Genomic DNA, 25,666 nt, shown 5'->3' with positions numbered 1-25,666 from the left:
CATTTTTATACGTTTTGGTCCATTTGCGTATTGTTGTTTAATTGTTCAATTACAGCTTTGGGTTGTGAGGTCTCATCTTTCTTGTTCCTCCCTTCAGCCCACCCTTGTTTGTGCTTTTGGGCCTGAGACTTGTAACAATTGTCCTGGGTCTCCAGCAGGAAAAGAATTTGTTTTGTCAACCTACAGTGTGAAGAGAGCTTATTAACACTTAATGTGAGGCTCAGAACTGCACCCCCAGGCAGCAGAGAATCTGGAAAACATGACAGCTAAAACTGGAGGCATCATTTTCCCCCTCCGGTGGGTTTGGGAGTTAGAGGCTGGATCAGCAGTGCACGTGCAACTCGCAGCTCTCAGGGGGTGACTGTGCCCGCTGTGTCCGCGCATGAAAAGAACTGGAGCAGGGCAGGATCATCACCCTTTGTCCCGCTTGTTTTGCAGTTTCTGGAGCTTGCTTTTTGTATTTGTCTCCTTTTGATTACAGTTAAAGTCACACTTGATGGGAGAAGACTCCTCTAGCACAGAATTTAGCAGTAATCTTTTTAGAGGCGTCTGATTTTGTCCACATAGAGCAATTATGTGCTGACATTAATGTGTGTTTTTCCCTATGCCTCCCATTTCTGACTCAAAAGCTTTTTTCATTACAACACTTTATTGCTCTGTGTTCTTTATTCTCCAAGGCAGATTAGTTGATAACATCAATTGATTCCTTAGGGTGCTTTTCCCCTTGTGGTTCAATGCCTGAGTTCCTGCCTCAGTTCTAACTATGTATATGCTGTCACAGGCAATACAGCCTCAACTTGGGTAATTTTTACTTGATTGAAGTTCTTGACAATTAACACAACCTTCTGATCACTGGTTCTGGGTATTGAGAAAAAACAAAACATGAAGCATTAAACAATTGTTAAAGTAAGTTTTTTCTCCCCCTTCCCCAGTCTCAGCATAAGCTGAACAGCCTTCTCTCTTCCTGGTTTCTTCTTGCCTTGTGTTTGCTGCTGGCTGTGCTCTATCATCCCAATTCCTTCGGCGCAGCAACAGGGGATGCAGGAAGAGTATGATTCTTTGGATTAGCCCTGACACTTGCCTTTTCACTCAGACAACTCCCAGTTCTGGTTACAACTCAGTTCAGACTTGCTACAGTGCTCTACCTCCTCCTGACAGAGCAACAAGGTGTGACCAAGCTGTGGTTTTGGAGCATATCTTTTAAATCTTTGAAATATTTGCTCTTTACGTAGAGAATTGAGACTTATTTTGCTGCCTGCTTTGCTTCTTATTCAGGCTTTTCTCCAGTCTGTTTGTAATAGTACATCACTTGTTCCTCTCCCTGATCCCATCAGGAATTGCTGCATGTCTGTCCCTTCAGAACCATTTGCTTTGCTATGGTCAGCATTCCAAGATCTGTGTGTTTTCCCTGCATCCCTATACGCCCTTTTCTGTACAAACTAGAGATTCATATGGTCTGTTTCTTTCAAATATAATTGATCTACATTCTCACGGATTTTGCTTAATGAGCACAAATGCAGCCACCTGCACATCTTAGTTTGCCATTTATTATTTGGTAATCAGCACTTTTAGTTCATCTTCACTTTCTTCTTGGCCTCAGCTCATGTCCAAGTGCTGTGTCAGGGCTGTGTGTCTGATATGTGTGTGTCTCCTCTGTTCCCTGTAGAATCTGGCCAAGCAGCAGTCAGGGAAACCTCTCCTTTCTTCCTCTCCTTCCTTCCTCTCCTTCCTCTCCTTCCTCTCCTTCCTCTCCTTCCTCTCCTTCCTCTCCTTCCTCTCCTTCCTCTCCTTCCTCTCCTTCCTCTCCTTCCTCTCCTTCCTCTCCTTCCTCTCCTTCCTCTCCTTCCTCTCCTTCCTCTCCTTCCTCTCCTTCCTCTCCTTCCTCTCCTTCCTCTCCTTCCTCTCCTTCCTCTCCTTCCTCTCCTTCCTCTCCTTCCTCTCCTTCCTCTCCTTCCTCTCCTTCCTCTCCTTCCTCTCCTTCCTCTCCTTCCTCTCCTTCCTCTCCTTCCTCTCCTTCCTCTCCTTCCTCTCCTTCCTCTCCTTCCTCTCCTTCCTCTCCTTCCTTCCTCTCCTTCCTTCCTCTCCTTCCTTCCTCTCCTTCCTTCCTCTCCTTCCTTCCTCTCCTTCCTTCCTCTCCTTCCTTCCTCTCCTTCCTTCCTCTCCTTCCTTCCTCTCCTTCCTTCCTCTCCTTCCTTCCTCTCCTTCCTTCCTCTCCTTCCTTCCTCTCCTTCCTTCCTCTCCTTCCTTCCTCTCCTTCCTTCCTCTCCTTCCTTCCTCTCCTTCCTTCCTCTCCTTCCTTCCTCTCCTTCCTTCCTCTCCTTCCTTCCTCTCCTTCCTTCCTCTCCTTCCTTCCTCTCCTTCCTTCCTCTCCTTCCTTCCTCTCCTTCCTTCCTCTCCTTCCTTCCTCTCCTTCCTTCCTCTCCTTCCTTCCTCTCCTTCCTTCCTCTCCTTCCTTCCTCTCCTTCCTTCCTCTCCTTCCTTCCTCCCCTCCTTCCCTTCCCTTCCCTTCCCTTCCCTTCCCTTCCCTTCCCTTCCCTTCCCTTCCCTTCCCTTCCCTTCCCTTCCCTTCCCTTCCCTTCCCTTCCCTTCCCTTCCCTTCCCTTCCCTTCCCTTCCCTTCCCTTCCCTTCCCTTCCCTTCCCTTCCCTTCCCTTCCCTTCCCTTCCCTTCCCTTCCCTTCCCTTCCCTTCCCTTCCCTTCCCTTCCCTTCCCTTCCCTTCCCTTCCCTTCCCTTCCCTTCCCTTCCCTTCCCTTCCCTTCCCTTCCCTTCCCTTCCCTTCCCTTCCCTTCCCTTCCCTTCCCTTCCCTTCCCTTCCCTTCCCTTCCCTTCCCTTCCCTTCCCTCCCAGGGCTGAACACCAAAGTCAGGCCTTCACTGGCAAGTTCCAATCTTGTCCATCCCCCTCTTTTTCTATTTCTCTTCAGTCTAAACTTGAGCATCCCCTTATAGAACTCCTCTTTAAAGCCTGTGATACATATTTGGTCCATGTTTGATTGTGGATCCCTACTTTAAACTGGTTGGTGGGAGATAAACTTTCAGGTCCATTTGTTGACCAAGCTGTTTTTATACAAGCCAAAGATCTTCAAAAGTGATACCTTGGACAGAAAGAGTACTGGTGGGCTGGTTCACCTCAGCCACGCTGGGAAAAAGGTTTTGTCCTCTGTGCCTCAAGCTGAAATCCCTGCTTTGCAGAGCAGATGCTGGTGGCCCAGCTGTGAGCTGTTTGACACTGCCCCAGTATTGCTGTTTTGTCCCCAGGTAGCCCGCCCAGCCCATGTGTTGGCACTGGTGAATCCATTCGTGGCTCCCTGGAGAGATTCCGGCACTGGGGTTGGTTTACACAACCCATGACCCATTTTCCAGCCCTGATCGTGCTGCTTCGCCTCGGAAGTCAGATCAACAAGACGTCCCTGTCAGCCTCCCTCCCCGAGGAGCACTTACAGCGTCTGTTGACCATCCTTAATTACTCCTATGGCCAGCATGGGAATAAAAGGATGTGCTGGAAGACTGAATTATTCAACAGTAATTCCTTGTCTCGTAATTCTCACTCTTCCCCTCTCTGCTGCTGTATGCCGTTTTTTCTCGTTCACAACATCTGTTTTCCTGACCATAAAAAAATCTTTAATTTGGAGGCAATGGGTGGATTGGACTTACACAAATAAGAGCTGATTGACAGATCGTTTTGTCTCCTTGTTTTGTGGGTTATGAAACTATCACTCTCCTTTTTTTCTGACTGTTGCGGTTTGCCAAAGGGAAAAAGCTGGCAATGAATTTTCCCCCTTTGTTGATCAGAGGGAGAGTTGTGCTGTGCAGTATTTCTGTTGTGTCACGACCATTTTTCAATATGAGCAAATGCCATAATATTTAAATATGCTGGAAGGGAAAGAAAAGGGATTCTTAAAATATATGACTTTATTTTCAGTACAGACATAATTTAAAATATATGAAATATTTGCCCTTTAGAAGGTAAAGGGAGGTGGCTTGGAATCCCTGTATTTTACTTTTTTTGCCCTGCTTGCAGATAGTGTTTTGTCTCTGGCTGTGTTTGCTGAGCTAATGAGGGAGGGGACTGTGCTACTGCGGGCGATTGCTTTGAGCCTGAGCACTTTGAAGAGATTAGCCCCGTTGATATTCCCTTCATCTTTGTTAGAGGGGCATGCTTCCTTCCCTGGAGTGCCAGGAGATGGACAGCTATTTAATAGAGCCAGCCTTTTCCAAGTACAGGCTGTAGTCCTGAATGTCCCCATCTCCCTTGCCTGCAGACTTCCCATGTACAAACAACGTTCTGGAAGCTGGGGTTGTTCCTCATTAGAACAGTATATTGACCCGATCGGGGTTGTTTTGAAGACCTCAGGGTGACTGGGTTATTATCTGGCTGGTTAAATGTTATTCTTCAAGGAGAAGCAACAGTTTCACCAGCTCGGGCAGACGGCCAAAACATGGGGATGAGCAAATTGTTTGTTCCAAGAGTAAATGAAGGGAATGTCCACATGATTTTTGCCGTCCTTGTATTAAACTAACAGAAGCTGAAAACTGGAGCTTTATGCATCCCAAGTGGGGCGTAACTGATCAAAATTTTGATTCTCCAGCAGCTAGCCACAAACTGAATTTAAATGGCTTGCAAGAAGTTGGCTTTCTTTTTTTCTAATCTCATTTTAACTAGGCACAAGTCTTAAAATAATGATGCATTCAGCATCTCATCTCTAGCATTTACTGCTTTTGTAACTTTACCAGGTTCATGGATTCTACTTTATATTTATTGTTTATATTAATTCCAGCTCACAGAGTGCTGCAATTAGCACATTCCCCCTTTAAATGTATTTACAGTGATAGAACTCCTTACTTTCACTCAGACTGCTCCATCCCAAGCCTGGCTTAGATACAAGAGCTTCATCTCCTGATTAACTTACTCCTGCAGACAGTCAGGGACAAAGGACCTCTGAAAGTCATCACAGCCTTTCTTCCATGAGAGCTCCTCTTAAATATCGACAGCTCTCAAGGTCCTGTGTTTTGAGTAGCATCTGTATGTAAAGAGTGGATCAATTCTTCATCCATATCCCATAACAAAAGCAGGGGAATTTTGAAATATTGGGTTGGTATTTGTGTGTCCTTCCTATGTGTTAAATATGGAAGGTGAAATGGCCATGGGAATCTGCAAGGGGACAGCCATTTGCATCTCTGTCACTGCCCAAATTAAACATAAGTTCATCAGTAATCAAGAGTCATTAGTGAGCTGGGAGCTTTGTGGGCTGACCCAGACTTGTGTTGGGAGTGCAGAAAACACACTTAGGAAAACAAAGAACTGGGCAGTTTCCTTTAAGGGAAGCAAACCCTAAGAGAGAAGAAAGAGTCCATAGGGGCTGGGATGCTTAGGAGAAAAAAAGAAATTCTTGTGACTGCCTAAGTAAGTCAAGTATGGTGTTTCAAACTTAAGGATAATTTAAGGAATTTGGTCTGTTCAGCTACTGTTCTTTTCCCTCTTAAAAAGCAAAGTGTTTCATATTTTGGATTAAAACTTGGAGATGAAATGTCAGTTCCATTAAAAAAAAAATGAAAACTATCCATAACCAGCACTTTTCTTTCCCCTTTGTGGGAGTAAAAACTATCCCAGTCTGTGCTGACTTTGAATAACACCTTTTCAGTAACTCAAAACTTACCTTTTTAGCAAACTTCCTCTTTTTCCAGTATTTTTTTTTAAGTAACCAAACTCTAGAAAAATTATTCACCTTCAGTTACCTATATTGTGATTACCAAGAAAGTTTTGATTCCTTGAACAGCTCCTCCACTTGCTAAATGGAATATATTCATGAGCTAGGTCTTTTCAGAGCTTGGAAAGTGGCACCTCTTTTCAAGAAAGAGATCATCTTTGAATTAAAAGTATGCTGTCCTTAGCATTTTTTTATTTTTATTTTATTGACAAATTGTCACAGGAGCTAAAGTGCGTAATCATCAATAACAAGTGATCCATGGGGCTATGCAAAATATATTGATCAACAATATAATCTCCATACAGATGTCCTGGCAGTGCTTGTTATTTTTTATGGGCCAATCTGGGAGTCCTGCTTGCATTTCAAGGGGCAGGTGGAGGAAGGTGAGTGAGATAAAGTTCAGGGCATCTCTGCAGTTGCCTGGCAGCCTCTTTGCTGAAAAGGGAAAAACGCTACCAATTGCTGCCACCAAGGATGTGCAGCCTCCTTTTGTCAAGCCTGCATGGAGGCAAGGCAAAGCCATTTCCTTGAAAGGAATTTGAAGCCTGAGACAAAATCCCTTTTGTCGTGAAAGCATGATTTTAATTTGTTTTTAAGGCTGCTCCACGACTAAGAAAATCCTGATTTAGAGGCCTTTGAGGCATTTTACTTACACTTATGCAGAGCTGTTCCTCAGAGAAAATTGGATGTAATTTTAGGATTAGATAACTGACCTAGGAATGAGAGAGAGAGGGAGAGAGAGAGACTGCAAAGCTTGCATATCCACTTTGTCCAGATGGATATTCACTAGGAAACCTTCAAACTGCTCATAAATATTGCCTGTCCTTTTGTAAAGGCTCCCACCAGCAAGCCCACGGTCATTTCCTGGGCAGAAAGAGGTTTTGTATTGAAACTTTTGGGCAACTAAATAAAGTATTTTATTTCCCTTTCTTTTTCTGTGGAAAATTATTATACATAATGATGAATGGGAAAATAAGGAAGGAAAGAAGTTCTATAAACAGCCTCCAATGCCTGACTTGCATATTTGAGCTGTTTCTTTGTTTTGGATTTTTTTCCTCTGGAATGAACTTCCTTTATTTCTTTGCTTGTTTTTCAACTTGTGAAAATACCTTTTCTGTAGAGCTGTTATCTCTCTGTGAATCACATGCTCTTGGGGAGTAGGGTAAAATCCACTTACTTTCAGTCTTCCTAAACTAAATGGAGTGAAAAAATGAAATGTCTTAATCCTTCTTTCCCCCTTTCTAGAACACCAAAGAGGTCATGATGACAGTGAATTCTTTCATGTTGGGTTTATGTCAAACATCATTTCCTCCTCTGACATCTTACATTGCAAGTGAATATGTGCTCAGTGCCTCGGTGACCTGCCTGCAGACACAGAGGAGAAGGAGAACAGAGATTTCTGGTCTGGCACCGGGCAGGAGGGGATGCTGAGGGCAAACAGACAAAGCCAGAGGGGGAAATGGTTTCCCTGTCCCCCTCCTGTGGATCAGGGCTCCCACAGCTGGGTCCTCATGCACTCCAACCTTCATGGATCTCTCCTCTGTTAAATTCATGGTGTGGCACTTCTTTGTATTTCCAGCAGATCCCATAGCCATGCAGAGGTACCTCCCTGCCTGTGCTTGATATCTCTTAATGATATATTCCGATTCTCATGCTGTGGGAATTATTGAATAATTGTTCCTTGTTCAACCTGTTCCTGCTGGCACATCTTCCCTGCTCTCTTTGTGGAGCTGAAGAGTCTGTGTCTATTTAATCTCCTGAATACAGCAGCCATTCCTCCTCTTTCTTCATCTGTTGCCCTTCTGTAAATCTTATTTTGGGTACTTCTTTTAAAAATGGAGAAGAGGGATGAGTCTGGTATGACGTTTTCAAGATGTGCTTAAATCAGGATTTTAAATGGAGGCCTAATGAGGTTTTTTGATTTTCTTCTCTAGCTTTTGGGGGTTTTCCCCCCAGTCTTAAATCTTGGCATTTTAACAAGGTGATGTTTACAAAGAAGTATCCGTGGTGGCTGGAAGATCTCTGTCCTGAATGACAAAGGCTGATTTACTGTCTGTCACTGGATTTGTATAATAAAGAATACTTCTGTTTATTTGAATCATTTAATGTTTCTCAGAATTCAGTTTCATCTGCCTTTTTATCATTTAATCCAGCATCTTGAGATCCTTCAATCCTTCTGTGAATTGTGTTGTTGTCTTGAAAAACATGAATAATTTTGTATTCTCAGTGTTCACCTTCAGATCCTTTAAGAAAAAGAAATTTTTGACGTGCTGACTCGCAGAGGTCCCAGAATAAATGTCCTATTCTTCTGGTAATCTGTATTTTTCTCCCTATGTCCTATTGGAAAGATTCCATTTTTCCCCCTCCCAACTTTCATCACCAAAACTGTTGGGAATTCAAATATCTCATGTCAGCCAGGTCACCCTTACTCCTGTGCCTCTCAGCACCATCAAAGAGCCAATTTCTGGTCTGTGCTCTGTGCTGTCAAAGCCATGATAACTCCTCACTGTGGTACTGCATTTCCCCATGCATCAGTTCAATCTGTTCCTTATTATACAACTGAGTGTATTGGACCTGTAAATAAATCCCAGGTACTACTGGCAGTTTCTCAGGCTCTTTTCAGAAGTTGCTGTGACATTTGCCATTTTCCATTCCTCTGCTCCTTGGACCAGGTTAAGCAGCTGCTTCAGGAGCAATCTCAGTTAATTTCATATTTAGTGCTTTATTAAACTCCTGTTTGAATACTTTCTGCTTCTGGCAAATATTTAATCACCTCATTGTAAGATTTTGGACTTGTGTTTCCTGTTAAGAAGCCGAGGCAGCCTGTCCAGGCTGTGTCTCAGGAGTTACAAAAGCAGTCAGCTCTCTGCATTGCTCTGGGATTGCAGCTGCTTGGGGATGCTTGGAATAATGCACAGGTGCCTTTGGAATCCATCACAGAGGAGAGGGATTTAAGCTATTGCTGTGTGGGTCATGTGGCTTACTTTTCATGCCCTCATCTCCAAAGGAATGATGACTATTCCCACTAAAGGAATGAGTCAGCAGTTCCTTCAAACAAAGAGATCTGTCTGTATAATCAGAAGTGTTTTGGTTGCTCAGCTAATGTGGATCTGAAGTTGGATGTTAAAATTAGGAGTTAAATTGTTAACTCTCCTGGGAGTGCAAGGTTCACTGAACTTGAGCATTTTACTCTGCAGTCCATGAAAAAAAGAGGAACCTAAAACACAATCTGCTGAATCCATTGCCTTCCCTGGCTTCCTTGCCAGAACTGTAGTAGTAGTGGTTGATAACAGCCTTTTATTCAGGATCATCCCTTTCTGTGTTCCAGATTGCAGTCCCAGCTGTCTCCTTAAAACTCTGGTACACAATTGTGTGCATTTGGCCAAACAGGTCTTTCCTTGCGTCACTGGAATTAGCCCTCTCCATTTTGTGTCCAGTACTGAAGGGTTTTATTTTCTATGGTGTATTCTTTTTCCTTCAATTCTGTGCCCTAGCCAGTCATCCTGAGTGGCATTTGGAACGTACCTGCTGGCATACCAGGCATTTATAAGTGACTGAAATTAATGATTAGAATTTTAGCTGTGCTTGCAAGCTAAGTTTAGGCACTGGCACAATTAGGAGTCATTGGCTGATGGACCAGCAAAATAATGGGCTGCATTTAAGCAGATGAAGCCTCTGAGTCAGACCCCAAGCAGGGCAGATCTGTGCCAGTGCTGGCCTCGCTCAGCTCTGTGGCTGAGGGGGCTCCTCCACCTTCTTCCCTGGGCAGCTACAAGTGCCAGGAATGAGTGAACAAACTGGCTAAAGAAAGTCACAGCCTCCCTGTTCCAGCTCCTGCATCTCACAGGGAGTGGCTGGATCTGGGGCTGCCGAGCCTTGTGTGATTGATGTAATGTTCTGCTAATTTTTATTTATTAATTAACACATTTATTGGAGTGAATTAGTAGATGACTGATGCTCGATGGGATGTTGCAGGCATAGTAAAGACAAGGTTATTGAGCATAATGAACACTTCTTCCCTGGCATCAGAGCAAATCATAGGGAAAGGAAATGGGAAAGGAAATCAATAAGAAGAACCAAGCCCATAGAAATTATTAAGCATCACCTCATTCAGAACCCCTCAGCTAATGAAAAAAAGGTGCTCTCCTGAAATGTTGCCCACAGCCTAAACCGGTGGGTACACACAGTGTTTGGAGAGAAGGCCAGCAGTGTTTGCTGGGAAGTGCTGAGCATCCTCGTGGCATGGTGTACTTGTGCAGCAGGTTCTCTGTGGCAGCCTTGGTGGAGGATTTCTGGAGTCTCAGATCCTTCGAAGGGAGGAGAAGGCTGAGCCTGTGACCTCCCCTTCTTGATGTGTGTGAACCTGCAGCATGCTCTGGGTGGCTGTTCTGTAACCCACCAAGGCAGCCCCTGCCAGCAGGCCCTGTCTGTCTAGGGATCTCCTGTCACCCTGCAGGGCACCCAGCTGGGGAGATCTGGACCTGCAGCAGGCTGCTCTGCCTGGTGGTGGTTGGTTAGCTCACTCATCCCAGCTCTGTGAAGTTTTCCAAACAAAGCTTTACTGAGAGCTTTGAGAGTTTAAATCTCTGCACGTGCCTGCTGCTGGCCCGAGGGCTCCTGAGGCTGCCCACTTCAAACTCTTACACTAACCAGGGCTCTGGTACATATTTTATAATGATTCCTTTTCATTCCTTGCTCATTTGTTTTCTGTTGTTACTTTGATGCTGTAAAAAGCTCTTGTGTTCTTACATTTGATGTTCTGTGATTTGTCCTGATGTTCTCTGCGATTATAAGTTTGGGTGGTACTGAGATGAATGAATAATTCAGCAGATCCAAAGTGACACAGACTGGGTTGCTGCATGGCTGAGAGCACACCCGTAACACAGAGCTGACATCCACCTTGTGTACAAGCACATGTGGATTATGGTCCTGTGGCTCTGCAGTTTTGCCCTTAACATCCATCTTCACAATCTGCTTGGGCTCTGTGGAGTGATGTGCTAAAGGCTGGATGATTTTATTTCCAGAAACTTTATTTCCAGAGATCAGCCCATAGGTGTGTGGGGCTGGTCTTTGTGTAAGGTTTGGCAGAGTGGCCATTAGGATTCTGCCTGTGGGAAATGGCAGATCCCATGCTCCTGGTCCAATGACTTTGTGTGTGATTCTGTCACATGCTGTGGGCACTGCTGTACCATGTGTCATGAATTCAGTGTCCTGCACGGGACTCCTCTCTTGTGTGACCTGGTTTGTTCTTCTCTTGCCATTGCTGGAGGAGAGAAGGGAACCCCAGTGCAGTGTGGCCATCACCATGGAAACATGCTGGGTACAGCCTGCCCAGAGGAGGAACACAGAACCACTGGAATCCCAGACTGGTTTGGGTTGGGACCTTAAAGCTCATTTCATTCCATCCCTTGCCATGGGCAGGGACTCCTTCCACTACCCCAGGGGGCTCCAAGCCCTGTCCAGCCTGGCCTTGGACACTTCCAGGGATCCAGGGGCAGCCACAGCTGCTCTGGGCACCCTGTGCCAGGCCTCACCTCCCTCACAGGGAAGAATTTCTTGCTAATATCGAATCTAAACCTACTCTGTGTCAGTTTGGACTCTTCCCTCCTTGTCCTGTGATTCCAGTTCCTGGCAGAGTCCTTCTCCAGCTTCCCTGTAGCCTCTTCAGATACAGCAAAGGGGCTCGGACGTCTCCACACAGCCTTGTCTTCTGAACAGCCACGGATTTCTCACCCTGATTTCAAAGAGGAGGTCCTTCACTCTGGGGTTCAAGCATTTCATGTCTTCTGTAGTCCTGGCCCAACAAAAGTAAAAACATCTTCACGTGCTCAGTGATTTAAAAGCAGTGTACACAGCTCAGCCCGTCTACTGCCACATACATAACCAGTTTGGGTATTTGTAGGCAAAACAAATACTTCCAAAGGAGCTATTGCAAACAGATGGACTAACATTCATGAAATAGGCAGTTCCCTCTTGAAGGGTTTTGTTGGAATAAAATGTATGGTTTCTATTGAGATTCAAACTGCGGTTTGCTTAAATTATTTTTATATTTGCCCATTATATTGTGAGCGTATGAAATGGGCAAAATGTTAAGAATAATCAAGCAGAGTGGTCCCGAGTACCCTGGCAAGTCTGAAAAATCATATAGAAGAGAAAGCAGCTATCTGTGGAGCTGCCAATTCTACTTATGTAAGCCCATCTGTTTACATCTGCACCCGTTCCCTAAAGAAGAATACATCTTATGTGCAGAATTCCCACCAGATCCCTCAGACATTTTATCATTCAAGAATGCTCCTCCTGTTTGTTCTCTCTCTTTCTTTTGTAAGAAACTATAGAATTAATGTTTTCAGCGTGGTCTCATAGAACATTTGCAAGACAAACGCTGAACTTAGCATTAAAATTAAAAGTTTGTTCTCTTCTGATTTCATAATGAATACAAATGGTTGCAAGCCATGTGCACGTACTCACAGTGGCTCCAAGTCTTGTCTCCTGTTTATCTTCCCCCTCCCACTTCTTTATTTTCACCTGGAGACCCTCAGCCCATCTCTTGTCAAACCTAAGGTAGAGGTTATTTTATATCTAATTGATCATGTTAAGGAAAGGGAAAGGGCTGTTTGCAGGGTGTAAACTTCTTTTATTGTAAAACTTATTTTTAAAAAAGAAAGAGGAATTCAGGAACTCTAAACTTTGTGTTTCCCTGTGTCCCCCAGTCCCAGGAGTTCTGCAAATGTAGAGCTAATGCTGTACATTCCCTGCCTGAGGTTCCATCCTCAGAGCTGCTTCAACAACAATATTGCCTGGATAACGTCAGATACAAGCATGTGGAGTTTTTTGATCTTTTTATTAAATCCTGGTATCAAAGTGGATTTATCCACTCTCAAAGATAAGATGGAGGGAGGCCAGCTTTTGAAGATCATTTGCATTTCTTTCATTTGGTGGCCTAATCTTCTTCCTACTCTATTGAACTTCAGTAAATTGCTTTAGAATTCTTAGAAGAAGAAAAAAAAAACTCTAAAGAGTTCTAACTTTTGATTTAATTATCAAAGTGTAAATTCTTTACATAAACTATAGTGACACGGCAAATAAAAAATAAAATGAGGTCAAGTCAGAAAAGGAGCAAATTAAATTAGCCCCTTCAAAGAAATCTGGACTTGATTGCAAGTTTTGAATTACAGATTTAGAATGAGGGTGCATTTTCTCCCTGTCAGCTTCTGTGGAACTGAAATTTGTGAATTCATCTCACTGCCAACAGTAACTTCCCCACCAGCTTTAGTGGTTCAGGTGCTTGGGAGAGCGCTGCTCTCTTCCCAGGCAGGTAATTCCATTCTTACCACCAGAACCTTCCTTACTCTTCGGGCTTCCCACCACAACATTTCCTAGTGGACGCTTTCCATGAACTTCCAGCCTTCATTGCCAGGGTAAAATTAGAATTTTTGTGTCACTTGTAAGGATGAACCTTTTACCTACTTTTTGTTCTCTTTGTTGTCAACAGAGGCTGGCTGTGTTTTAGGTAAGAATTTCCTCCCTGGTTGGGTTGTCGGGCATTGGAAGGGGCTGCCAAGGCAGTGTGGGAGTGCCCATCCCTGGTGGTGCTCAGGGATCTCCTGGATGTGGCACTCAGTGCTCCGGGCTGGGTGACAAGGTGGGGTCAGTCACAGGCTGATGACCTTGGAGGGCTTTTCCAACATGAATGGTCTGGGATTCTGGGATTTTACACCGATTTCTCCATATCTCTGTAGGCATTTGGGCACTGTATTCTTCAGCTGTTCAGCTGTCACAAAATACCTTTGCCAACCCGTCCAGTGATTCCAGCAGCCCAAAGCGTGGATTAAAGGAGAGGTTTCTATTTAAGAATAGATCACAGCTAAAGAAACTGAGAGTATTATGGGATTCTCTGTCAAGACCTTTGAAGATACCGTCTAAAACACTTTTTAACTGCTTAGCTCTATCAGCTGTGAGGAGTTATCGTCTCTATTTCCAAACTGTTAGCAGATAAAGCCTTAAAGGCTTGGAGCAATCCCAATTGTACAGTGAGTCAATTTATGGGGAAAATATCTCTGGGATCAGTAGTTAAAACTTTATTACAGATGGCTCAGATATTGGGCTTGATTTATTTTTTATATCTTCTGTAGTGACTTGAGTGAGTTGTCTACAGAAAGGCCACATCATACTTATCACAGAGTAAAGGGCATATTGGAGAGGGAGCTGCTTCTTCATGGGCCCAAAACATTTCTTCCATTTGCAGCAGAACAGAGAATGCAGAAATAAAAGGAGATTCTTTTGAGGTCGTTACAACTTATCAACATAGTTTTTTGTGCTTAGGATGTGCTTGAAGACAGTTTACGTAAATGTCTTTAGATGTGCCAAAGAAAATTGTTTCATCTGATGATGGTGTTTGATTTTATTTGATGCCTTCCTAAAACTATCAAGCGTTAATTTAAACCAAGAATTAATTTAAATCATGCAAGGCAAGGAGAAGGAAGATCTTAATGATTTTAGTTTGGTTATATCTTAGCAAATATGTTTAGAACTGAAAATTCCTTGTACTTCTGGAAACTGAAATCTTTTCTTTTACTGTGAGACACTGAATGTTTGCACTAGATATATACCTCAAGGAAAAAAAAGCCATGTTTTCAAAAATTTCTTAAAATCACGTATAAAAAATATTGCTACAGTCATCATAATTTTTTCACACTTCTGTGAGAAGGATGCATGGTATTCTTCTGAGAAAACATACTTTCTTTTCAATTAAAGTGAATAATGCACTGGGATTATAAGTGGGCTGCAATGTTGTATTTCTGATTTTATTTTCATGGTCTGTGTAATACAGGCCATAATTTAGGATTATATTTTTTGAAGGACAGTATTGCTTTCAAAGTTTTAGGTAACAGTATAAAATTAATGAAAAAACAAAACCATAACTGAGGAAATTCTCATTGTTTATACTTTACTTGTTTGAAATAAGATGAAATGTGTGAAATATTACTGAATTAGAACTGATTAAAATATTTCTCTTGTGCACACATGGCATAAACGAGAGGTATTGCAGAAATGATTTCTCAAAGTCTTTTCTGGTTTCTCTTGACATTTGATAAAATTCTCTCGACTTTTGGATTGCTATAGCTGGGTATCCTTGGATCAAGTCCATTCTCTATCTTGATCTTTTAAAAATGTCTGTGCTTTAGAGCTGGTACCATCAGGTGCTGCAAAGGAAGGTAGGAAAAAGCTCCCTGGATAATTATGGAGAGATCTACTCCCCTGGATATTCTTGGGGTTGACTGATGAGCTGATGCATGAAGGTGTGTAAGGGATATAATTTTTTTAACCAGTTATATTTTTAGAAAGGATTAAAATGTTTGAATGGCATAATGAGACATTAATGGCCGTATCAGTTAATAAAATAAATGCCATGCTGTTATTCATGGTATGTTAAGAGTAAGAATCATTGACATTGTATGCATAAAGCAGACACGAATAATGGCAGAACCTATTAGGCTCTAACTTCAAAAATACCCAGCAATTATGAAACTTTAATTAACAATCTTAACTTACACATATATTTACATATTAATGGTCCTAAGTGGTAATTGTAATTGTCTCTCATCATTGCTTCCTTTGACCCTCATTTTTCAAATAAGAAATACGAAATTCCATTAAGCAACATTAATAGTAGAAAATTAATTTCAGGCAATATATCATCACTTAGCAAACCCTTAACACATCTCACTATTTTCACCTGATGCTTACTTGAAGGAAAAGAAGTTAATTATTTTATGTATGCCTGAATTCAAGGATATCATCTTATGCACACATGATGGAAATGAAAAATAAAGAAATAAAATATATTAGATTTTCTGCCCTGGATCCAGTAAAGCACCAAAATTCCTGTTGACTTCTCCAGACTATTCACGTGTGGCTGTGAAGGGCAAAGAGCTCCTCAACACACAGAGCCAAGGCCAGTCCCAGCACTTTGTGGCTGGGAAAGGCTGCACTTCTGACAGGGCTTTTCTTGCACCTGGACTGCTTTAACTGGGGTTTTTCACTGTAACTAAATGTTCTAAAGGCAGCCAGAGCTTCCTGCAGGTAAGGAATGCATCTGGTTTATCTCTGTCCCTTCCCTTGTGGAATGGGATTCTCCTCGTGGGGAATGACATCCCACGGCGGCTGGGTGTGATGGATCAAGGTTAGGGAGCAGCATTTGCATCTGGCCAGCAGGTCTTGAGTCATCAAACTGACAAATGAAGCTAATGTGGAATAATAATGTGTGAACTTGCTTCCAAGACTGAAATACATTTTAGTCTTACATTTGCACAGAGTGGTGCTCTCATAAAGAAACAAGAAATTACGAAAGCTGTTAAAAACTAAATGCCTCTTATTTGTCATGTCAGTGAGGTGATCGTCATCTGTTACAGGATGTTTATGGTTTCTTGGACTGCAAATGTTACTGTTGTCCATAAAAGTGAGAATTATTGTTGTTATTTCTTTAAATCCAGCCATGTAAATAATGTCTTTGGGGTTTTTTACGTCTTTTTCAAAGGCAGGGTATATTAGCATTCTTTGAAAAGTATTCCCTTTGTGGGAACTGGTTAATCATAGAATCACAGACTGGTTTGGGTTGGAAGGGACCATAAAGATCATCCAGCTCCACCCTCTGCCGTGGGTAGGGACTCCTTCCACTGTCCCAGGCTGCTCCAAGCCCTGTCCAGCCTGGCCTTGGACACTTCCAGGGATCCAGGGGCAGCCACAGCTTCTCTGGACACCCTGTGCCAGGGCCTGCCCACCCTCACAGAGAAGAATTCCTCCCCAATATCCAACCTATACCTCCTCTCTTGCTATGTTGTCAACTATGGAACATGCTGTAAAGATAGTTTGAAGAAAACAGGTATATTTTTTCTCCCCTTTTCATATGAATTTCTCCTGGTTATCCATGTAAATGTCGGACTGGGAGAGCTTTTGGCTCTGTGAGATGTGTGGTAGACTAGCAAGTGTAACCTGGAATTACTTCTGACAGAAGCTTCAAATCTTCACGCTTGCAGGTTGTAAAGATGAGTTATGTGTGAGCACAGTTGGAGAGAGGCTAACTTGGTAGAGTTTCAAGGTGTAATTAATAAATTCCTGTGTGGGAATTAGCTGCTCCATAGCCTGAGAGGTGTCTGGGAGCTGAGGATGCCACGCTCTCCTGCTCTGCAGGTGTGTGAGAGCCCATCCACCGCTCCATAAACAGCGTCCTTGTGGCTTCTGAGGCTTCTCAGTTCTATTTGTAGGAGGATTTTGGTTTTCCTCTGCTGGGTACTAATTAATTCAGATTCCACTGTCCTTTGAAAAATCTCAGGATCCCGCTTATGGCTAGGATTTAAGCTGGCTATAATCAACAGATTGATTGGTGGAAGGAATATCAGGTAGCAAGGTTAGTTCAAGCTAATGAACCAACAGACAGCTGCTGCCACCATGAACAATGGCAACGTGTAGGGAATACAGCAAGGGCAGCAAAGACTCCCTTTATTTTGGAGCGTGTAACATGTCCAGAATTACCCCTACTGGGCAGAAAGTTGAGTAAAACCAGAGGCAGAGCAAAGGAAGTTTGCTACCAGCTTTTATCTTTACATGCAGATCTAGCAGCCAAAATGAATTACAGTTACCCGTTGAAATAGCTCTGGGATACACAACCAGCAGAAGAATGGTGTGACTGTCAGTGCAAGGCTCTGCAGCATTATTCATAGTGACTTAGAGGCAATTAACCTGACTTCACTCAGCTGAGTTTTTGGGAAGGAAATAAATAGCCCAGCTTCAGAGTGAGAGTTTCTGATTGTTTTTTATATATTGCATATTCACCGTGGAAAGTATTTGCCCATTAAAGATAGCTGTAAAACATTAAATTAAGCAAATAGGCTTTATACACAGGGGAAAATTAAAAGTAAATTTAGCCTGTCAAGTCTTAGTCACAGTCCCTTACTTGGATCCTACTGAATCCTTTTGAAATCTTTTGGGGATGCTGTTTCTTTAGCAAAGGGAGCAGTAGGTGCCTCTGTGTCAGACAGGTGAGAAACAGGGGTGCAGAACAGATAGAGCTGCTGCTCTTTCTCTTCATGGAGACAGCAAAAGCAGGGTCTGGGCAAAAGGAGAGGGAGCTGAAGATTTAGGAAACAAAACAGGGACCAGTGCAGAATCAACAGAATCCATAAAAAGAATTAGGCAAAGACATTTCTGTAGGGGGACGTGGCAGTATTTATTGACTTACAGGAAAGCAAAATAATACAGGGTCTGAAATGGATTGTTTTAGGAAAGGGGATGTAGCGATTGTGGGGGAGTAGGTAATTGATGCTGGAAGAAGGGCATTTGCATGTACAGCCACAGAATGCCAAAATAAACCATGCTTGCAGGCAACAGCAGGCATTTGGAGTATGCAAATGGGAGTTTGCATATACATGTGCAAGTGTTCTGCACGCAGCAAATCTCTGAGTAAATTTTGCAGGTTCATTTTGGGCCTCTGCTGATACAAAACTCTGTTGAGCAGAGCGTGGCTGGGGAGAGAGCAGTGAGGGGGATCCTTGTGGGGCTGAAAACAAGGAACATACTGTAATTATGATAAAGCCAAGAATTACAAGCAGGAAATATAAAGTTATGTTTACTATTAAAGGAGACCCAGGCCTGTTAATTTGTGGAAATTTGCAGTTTAAGACATCTAAAAAAATATGTACTGGCATAAAACTCCGCTGTAAAATGATGGTTAAGACATTCTCCTGTTTGTGGCCTCAAATTAGTGAAATTTTTAAAGATACGTTTTCTCTGTGTGATACCACTTCAGTGAAGGAAGTGAGATGCTCAGGCTGTATTTAGAACTTGATAGGAGTGGCCCAGAGCAGAGGGATTACAATGCTGAGCTTGGTCTCTGCATTTTTCTTTGCTCAAGATTTGAGGGCCGATCATTTGTGGTGCTGATTTCTATCTTTTAACCTTTACATTTCATTATTTTCTCTATGTTTGAGTGTAAAATAGTCAATGCAATACATTTAAGTATATGAATTAAGAAACACAGAACTAAGGATAGAACTGTTGGAACTGAGCTCTGTCACTATTTTCTCCCTTCATTCAAATTTTCAATTGAGATACTTCATTTTCTGTTGGGTAAATCATCAATCCCCTACATAGCTTTTTGTGTTTTACCTGGAGGTGAAAAGCAGTTTCACTATCAGCCCTTTGTTGAAGTGATTAGTGTTCAAGACCATGAGGTGTATGCTAAGTGCTCTTCAACTTCTCCTGACAGTTATTCCAGGAAATACAACAAAAGTGGTATTTTTTTGTCCTTTTTTAAACATTAAAGAAGAAACATAGACCCGTTTTTGCTCTTCTCTTTGTGACATAGTTATCATAACGTCAACTGGAAGAATGACTTATTCTGCATTTAATGGTAATAAAAACATGGCACTTGAACCTTTACTATCTGAAGGAGCTGAAAAGAAAACTGATATCTTGCTTGTAGGAAGACTTAAAAAGATGATCACTTCTCATGCTATAGATATGGAAATATTCATGTTAGAATAAGTAATCGAAAATGAATAAGTATTAAAAATGTGTGTATCTTTTTAATATTAATTTATGTTTTTAAATTTGGAGTTGAATCTATGCATGTACGTGACTGGTGCATAATTCTGATTTCTCATCAGTGGAGCTTCATTCCTAAGGCGTTCCCTGGGCTGGATGCAGGCTGTGCTGCATGCTGTGAGCAAAGTTAGAAGGCTGCTTTTCCTTTCCCAGTTTGGAAGGGTCAGGCTCAGCTCTCGGATCTCAGCCGGAGCTCCATGGACAGCTCTGGCAGAAGTTCACAGTGCTGCTCCCAGGGACAGACACTTCTCTCCCTGTCCCTGTTCCTGCCAGGGCTGGAGTGTATCTGCTCCGAGAGCCAGACCAGGGAACCACTTCAGAGATTGGACCCCGCTCTGAGGAGTGGAAGTGACTTTTCAGCTGTGTTTGTTTCCTACTTCAGCTCTCAGCACAGTCACAGGGACATCTGAGCTGGCAGAAGGGAGCAGCAATGCGTTCCCAGGAGCAGCCAGGAGAGCAGAACCAGCACTTGCGTTGGCAGCATGCTTGCTGCTGGGGTGAATAAACTGGAAATTACACCATCAGAACTGGGGGAAAGCTGGATCCTGTGCAGCCATCGGCAGCACGGTCTGACAGCAAAGTGAGGTGTACTGGCTAATTCTAACTGTGGGAGGTGATTCTGCCTTCCTGTTTCCTCTGCTCCCCTGGGACCTTGCCACGGTTCCCTCCCACCTCCTCGAGCTGTCTCTGCTCTTACCTGGCATCTCAATGAAGTTCAGGGAGCTAATTCTACAGAGAACGAGCTCTACAAACAAAAAGGTGCATGGCAGGGGGTTCCTCTCCTTTATGTTCCTCTCCTTTTGGCCCCCCAAACATGGCTGTGGTGTAAGAGAAGGGGCAGGAACAGGGGGGTATAAGGTGGACTGGGCACTGCCTTGTTGGATGGGCTTAAAGATTGGGTTGTCTGTACCACCTGACAGCAGCCATAGCCAGGGGAAACAGTTTGAATTGAACATAGGAACTGGGAAACCAGATGATGCTAAATTCAGAAATCAACTGTAGCGTAAGGCAGGGGGTTCCTGATGTTCAGTGTGAAGCCTCACACTGAAATTCTGACAAGCTCCAGCACCTTCTTCCCATAGGCTCTTCTGGAAAGTGAAGTTCTTTAACCTTTTTATTACAACTACCAAAAGCTTAATAACACATGATGTGTTTGGCATGGAACTCTGGGCTCCCTAAAGACAAAACTGAGAGTTTAACTTCTCCAAGGGCAGCACTTACCATGCTGGCTTTGAGGAATCCATCGGATCTCTTACATCCTATGAGGCTCAGATGTATTTCAGAAGAAAACTCCACAGTTTTCATTAGAGCAAACTGAGTGTGTTTAGCACTCTTCATGAAATCAGAATCACACTTTTGCAATAACAAATGCAGGATGTCAATTGGTTTAATGGACAATAAGAGGTAACGCTTTCAATTGTGAGCCCTTAGAATCCAATTATTTCTATTAATATGCTTGCATTAAAAAGCCATATTTCAGGCGCTGTCCATGCCTTGCTTGTCTTGCTGCCTGTTATCAAACTGAAGCCTTTAAAATCTCTGTTTGCATTTTAATTGGCTTTGGGAATAAGTAGGAAGGAGAATAATGGAAATAAGTGGCAAAAGTGAAGTAATGCTTTTGAGAAGCTGGAGGCATATAACAGGCATGTAACAGACTGCTTCTCAATGCCATAAGCCCCTGCTTCTGGTACACTCATGTCTGAGGCAGCTGAATCCTTCTCATCTCATCATTTAAACGAGGGGGAAGCTGCTTTTTTAATTCTGGATGTGCTGTGTGCATGTCTCGGTGCTAATGTCACAGTTGGAGTCTGGAATTACAGTCACTAAGCCGTGCCTGTATTCCAAGTCAGCGTGCTAAACGTGGAGAATTTAATTAACATCAAGCCAGAGAACCGACCTGGGAGGCGACAGCAGAGGGAAGCTGCTGGCGGGGGTGAGGCTGGCAGGGCTAAGCAGATTTCCCTGCTCCAGGGACACTGCTGGGGTGTTAAACCTTCACCACTGAGGGTTAAACCTCCAGCACTGAGGGTTAAACCCTCTGGGGTGCGCGGGTTGAGCCTCCACAATTGTCCTTGTGCCCCCATGTAATAAAACACAGCGCTTTGCAGCCTTTGAGGCCCACAGCTCGTAGGGAATTGACCTGGCAATATATGGATCACTAATACAGCGCTTGAGTTTTTCTACACTGATGTGCCCTACAGAAACATTTTGTCTCCTTTCCTTTCCTTTCCTTTCCTTCTCCTTTCCTTTCCTTTCCTTTCCTTTCCTTTCCTTTCCTTTCCTTTCCTTTCCTTTCCTTTCCTTTCCTTTCCTTTCCTTTCCTTTCCTTTCCTTTCCTTTCCTTTCCTTCCTTTCCTTTCCTTTCCTTTCTTTCCTTTCCTTTCCTTTCCTTTCCTTTCCTTTCCTTTCCTTTCCTTTCCTTTCCCTTTCCTTTCCTTTCCTTTCCTTTCCTTTCCTTTTCCTTTCCTTTCCTTTCCTTTCCCTTTCCTTTCCTTTCCTTTCCTTTCCTTTCCTTTTTCTTCCCTTTCATCTATTGTATATCCTGATTGCAAGGCATAGTGGTGACCCCTGTAAATGTTGGATCCTGGCACAGACTTGGATGAATCTCTTAAATGCAGAATTCCCAGACATGGTGATCCTGTCAGAATACTGTGTTGCAGACAGGAGCATCATGATCATAGGTGTTCCTGAAAGGCTGACAGAGGGTCAGAGCCCAGAGTCTGTTTGTGTCACCTGGCAGCAGGAGCAGTCCCAAGGCAGCTCCACTGAGCCGTAGAAGCCATGGCCATGTTCTTTCCCCGGGCTTCCCTTCCCCTGTGCATATAAAGTCTCATGCAAGTCAACATAACAAATTAAACTCAAGCTCCTAAATTGAAGGTAGTGCTGGCTGGGCTGCAGCTGCTTTTCTAAAGTCACAGATACTCAGAATGCTTGAGATGGGTGAGTTATTTGGTACCGAGCCTCAAAAGCCTTCCAGCAACTGAAGTGTGGGTATGAATGGTTATTGTTTTATTCAGAAGTTACCACTCATGTGGCCTACAGTATGACTAGACTAAATTATTAATTTCTGGATATTCTAATGTAAAGAGAGGAAGGGAATACTATTCCAAAAACTCATTTGGAAACCAAACTGCCATTAGGGCATGTAGGCTTTCAGTTTGGACTGAGCAAAGTGTAATACATCAGCTCTTTTCTTCCCTCCCTGTCATATTTTGTTCTCAAAGCATGAGTGGGAGGCTCTCCAATTCCAGGTGGAGGGAATAAATTTATTTTATGCTAAAAAAAACAAGCTTGTATTGGTTTGTGTGTTGGGTCAAATGGGAGATTTTTGCATCAAATAGCTGTTTATATTCACAGATCTCTGCTGAAAAGGGAGAGTTATAGATGGACTGACAAAAGGTCTTCAGATATAGTACACTTCCCTTGGGTTGTCCAGATCTGGGGAGCAGAAGTGACTGGAGCAAAATACAATTTTGCTTAGAAAAAGGAAAGCCTGGTGTTATTAGAGTATTAGAGAGAAATAATGCATGGAAACATCTAAACAATTTCCTGTTTAGCACTTGAATCTGTCAGGAAGAATCTGTCTTAAATGAGCATAAGATTCATTAATGTATTTTCCTAAAGGAGCCAAAATCTAAATTTTATGTCAATTGCTTCAAAAGTTTAAATATCCATCCAAAGATATATTTCAGATGGCTTAATAAGAATTGTTTCATGTTATTTTTAAAATGAGTGGAGTCTTAGGGTCATTGAACTTCAGCAAGAATAATTGAACTGATACATTTTATTCTGATGATGTGTATCTATACAGCTATAAATTTGTTTGGTTTGCTTTTAAATTTTAAGTGCATCTTACTAGATGGAATTACATCCTTTCTTGCTGGAGATCTCAAGCTGTTATCTTTTTTTGTTGTTGTTTTTGCTTCATTCTGTGATTTGCTTAGTTTTCCTCTGCAATAGGAATGGATGACAACAGGTAGCAAACCAGAGAAACGCTATTTTAAAAGTGTGAAAAAGAGCACCAAGAAAGGAACTCACATTGGGCAGTAAGTGAATAGTAACTCCAAAGGGAAACTTTTCAGCTGGCTTCTTTTTTGTTAGCCCTGGTGTTAATGTATGGCTGTGCCCTGCAAATTCTGAATATTGTCTAAACCATTGTGGGGTCAGAGTGGATTTGGGCTCTGAACTTGCAGCTCAAAGTGGTTCCTTTGCTCTGTTAATAGTACACAGCAGAAACTTATCCTGGGCAGGTTACTTCCCTCTAATTCCTTATTCAGGAAAGAAGGAAGTTTGCTGGAAGCACAGAATTGAAAGGTCTGGTGTCTATAAAAAGGAAGAAGTGACAGAAATCCCTCAAAACCACCCGCTCACCTTGTGTGCCACAGCAGCCCCTGGAGCCGGCACAGACACCTGGTGTCCTGCACTGAGCTGAGTGTTCCCTTCCCTCGTTCCACAGGTTCCTCCCAAGCCCCAAAGGCTGAATAAAGGAGATTACTAACTACCTTTTGGGGAAATCCAGCCCGTTCCTCGCTGAGTTCAGCTCCTCCAGCAATCGCAACCCGCTATTAGATTGATTCAGCACCACGCTGGGCTTTTCTCTTACTTTCTACCAATTATGGAGGCTGACAGAAAGCAGAAGAAGAATGCTACAATAAATGGGAGAGAAAGGGAGGAAAATATCGGCATTTCCCAAGATTTAGGACACATTCACAGTAAATCCAAAGACTTAATAGGAACCTGACTTTAAGATAAGAATAACAACAGCATCAGTCTGCAAAGGCAAATAGTTTCTTTAACTTCTTCTTTCTGACAGAAACGCTGGTTCTTCCTGTAATTTGTCTGCAGATATCAGTGAATCCTAATCTTTGCAATATGATACAAGCCTTGTTTGTAAATGCTCCATTAACTATTTTTCTGTGTTTAAACTAGAATGTATTTTGAATTCCCACAATATTCTTTCATAACCATAATTTGATGAACTGCAAATATGAACCTTAATAGAAAGAAAAGTGGAAAATCATCTCAAGAACTGTCAATAAGACTTTTCATCCTCAAGTTTGTATAACAAGCCTGAAGGCAGATTTTTATTCAGGTATTTATTAATACAGATAGATTCTGTTCTGCCAGCTGACTTCCCCTTTCCTCACTCATTAGTATTAAATATCTCAGAGGACATTAAATATCAGAGGACAGGGGGGTTTAGATGTGAAGACTTTTTTCCTCTATGCTAGCACTTTTCTAGGTTAGATTTCTTAGAGACATTGTGCAGACACAGATTATGGGACACATCAGGGATGGAAACCCCCCAGCTGTGACACTGCAGTTCCTGTCTTTCCACTGTTTTAAATTCTGTTTGTTCTTCTAAAACCTAACTTAATCACAGCCCTTTGCTCTCTACCCTCCCAGAGTGAAGTACCCTTCCTGCAGCTTGATGTATCCCCCAAAAGGTATTTCTCCAAACAGCTTGTGTCCCTGCCTTGGGCCTGCAGGGATGGGCACACAGATCTCTTAAACTTCCATTTATTTTGAAATCTCTGTGCCTGAAACTGAGATTTCCCCCTGGTGAAGGCCCTTTCTGCATATAGGACAACACATAAGCTCCCGTGGATTTTGGAGACTTTTGAAGTGAGAGAAAAACTGAAGTTCTGATATGAGGATTGCAACAATCAGCTTGCAGTAATTAGAGGATCCAGCCACAGCATCATTTCAAGGCTGCATGAGCAGTTCCATCGGTTGAATCTGTTGCTGTGCCTGTCTGATGTCAGAGTCTCTGATGGTTTGTGTTATTGGTGTGGGTTTGTACAGGACAGAGTCTGCCTTAACACTGCAGATGCCTTCATTTGAAGTGATCTCTCCAAACGCTGCTTTGGGTTTTTTCATGAAGCTGAAGTCTTATTTCAATCCAGTGTTTTTCCTGCTCTCAAAGACAACCCTAACAGAATCATAAATTGTCTCTGCATCTGGGAATACAGAGAATTTTTTTAAAAACCCTCTATGTATTGGCCGAGTTTCTCTGTGCCTCTTAATTCTCTGAATTAAACATGAATTAACTCCTCCTAAAATTAAACTCCTTGAGGACAGTCTCAAATAAATTTTTGGAACAGTACCTTCACCATTAGAAAGGCGCACATCTGATGGAGCAGTGATTGACTATAAACCCACTTTAAAATCCTTGAAGTTTTCTTCTTTCATTTCAGGAAGGGATTAGATTCTCACTGGAACAGCTCTTGGGACGCAGTGCCTGAGGGTTTGGAGCTTCTTGTTTTCTGTTTAGAGAGCTCAACAGTCCAAGACCAACACCAGAGAATGTTGGCTCTTTTACCTGATGCTTAGAGATCCAAAGTTTCCTATCCACCT

The 25,666-nt window shown here is 42.7% G+C and overlaps 1 protein-coding gene across 4 annotated transcripts in view; it reads left to right on the top strand.

Annotated features, from left to right (window-relative positions):
* The window catches only part of SPAG16 (sperm associated antigen 16), a 362,296-nt gene that overhangs the window by 262,134 nt on the left and 74,496 nt on the right, over nucleotides 1-25,666 (top strand). For 3 of the 4 annotated variants that reach the window (XM_063400107.1, XM_063400106.1, XM_063400105.1), the window contains one exon: nucleotides 3,258-3,790. The exons of the other annotated variant lie outside the window; for it this stretch is intronic. In XM_063400107.1, the coding sequence (XP_063256177.1) occupies nucleotides 3,258-3,661 (404 nt within the window). In that variant the 3' untranslated portion in view covers nucleotides 3,662-3,790. Of the gene's footprint in view, nucleotides 1-3,257; nucleotides 3,791-25,666 lie in introns of those variants that run through there. 4 annotated transcript variants of the gene reach the window in all.

Source organism: Prinia subflava, chromosome 6 (genome assembly GCF_021018805.1).
Source record: "Prinia subflava isolate CZ2003 ecotype Zambia chromosome 6, Cam_Psub_1.2, whole genome shotgun sequence".
Lineage (NCBI taxonomy): Eukaryota > Metazoa > Chordata > Aves > Passeriformes > Cisticolidae > Prinia > Prinia subflava.
The sequence above is the reverse complement of the archived record's forward strand: the minus strand, read 5'-3'. Positions and strand labels throughout refer to the sequence as shown.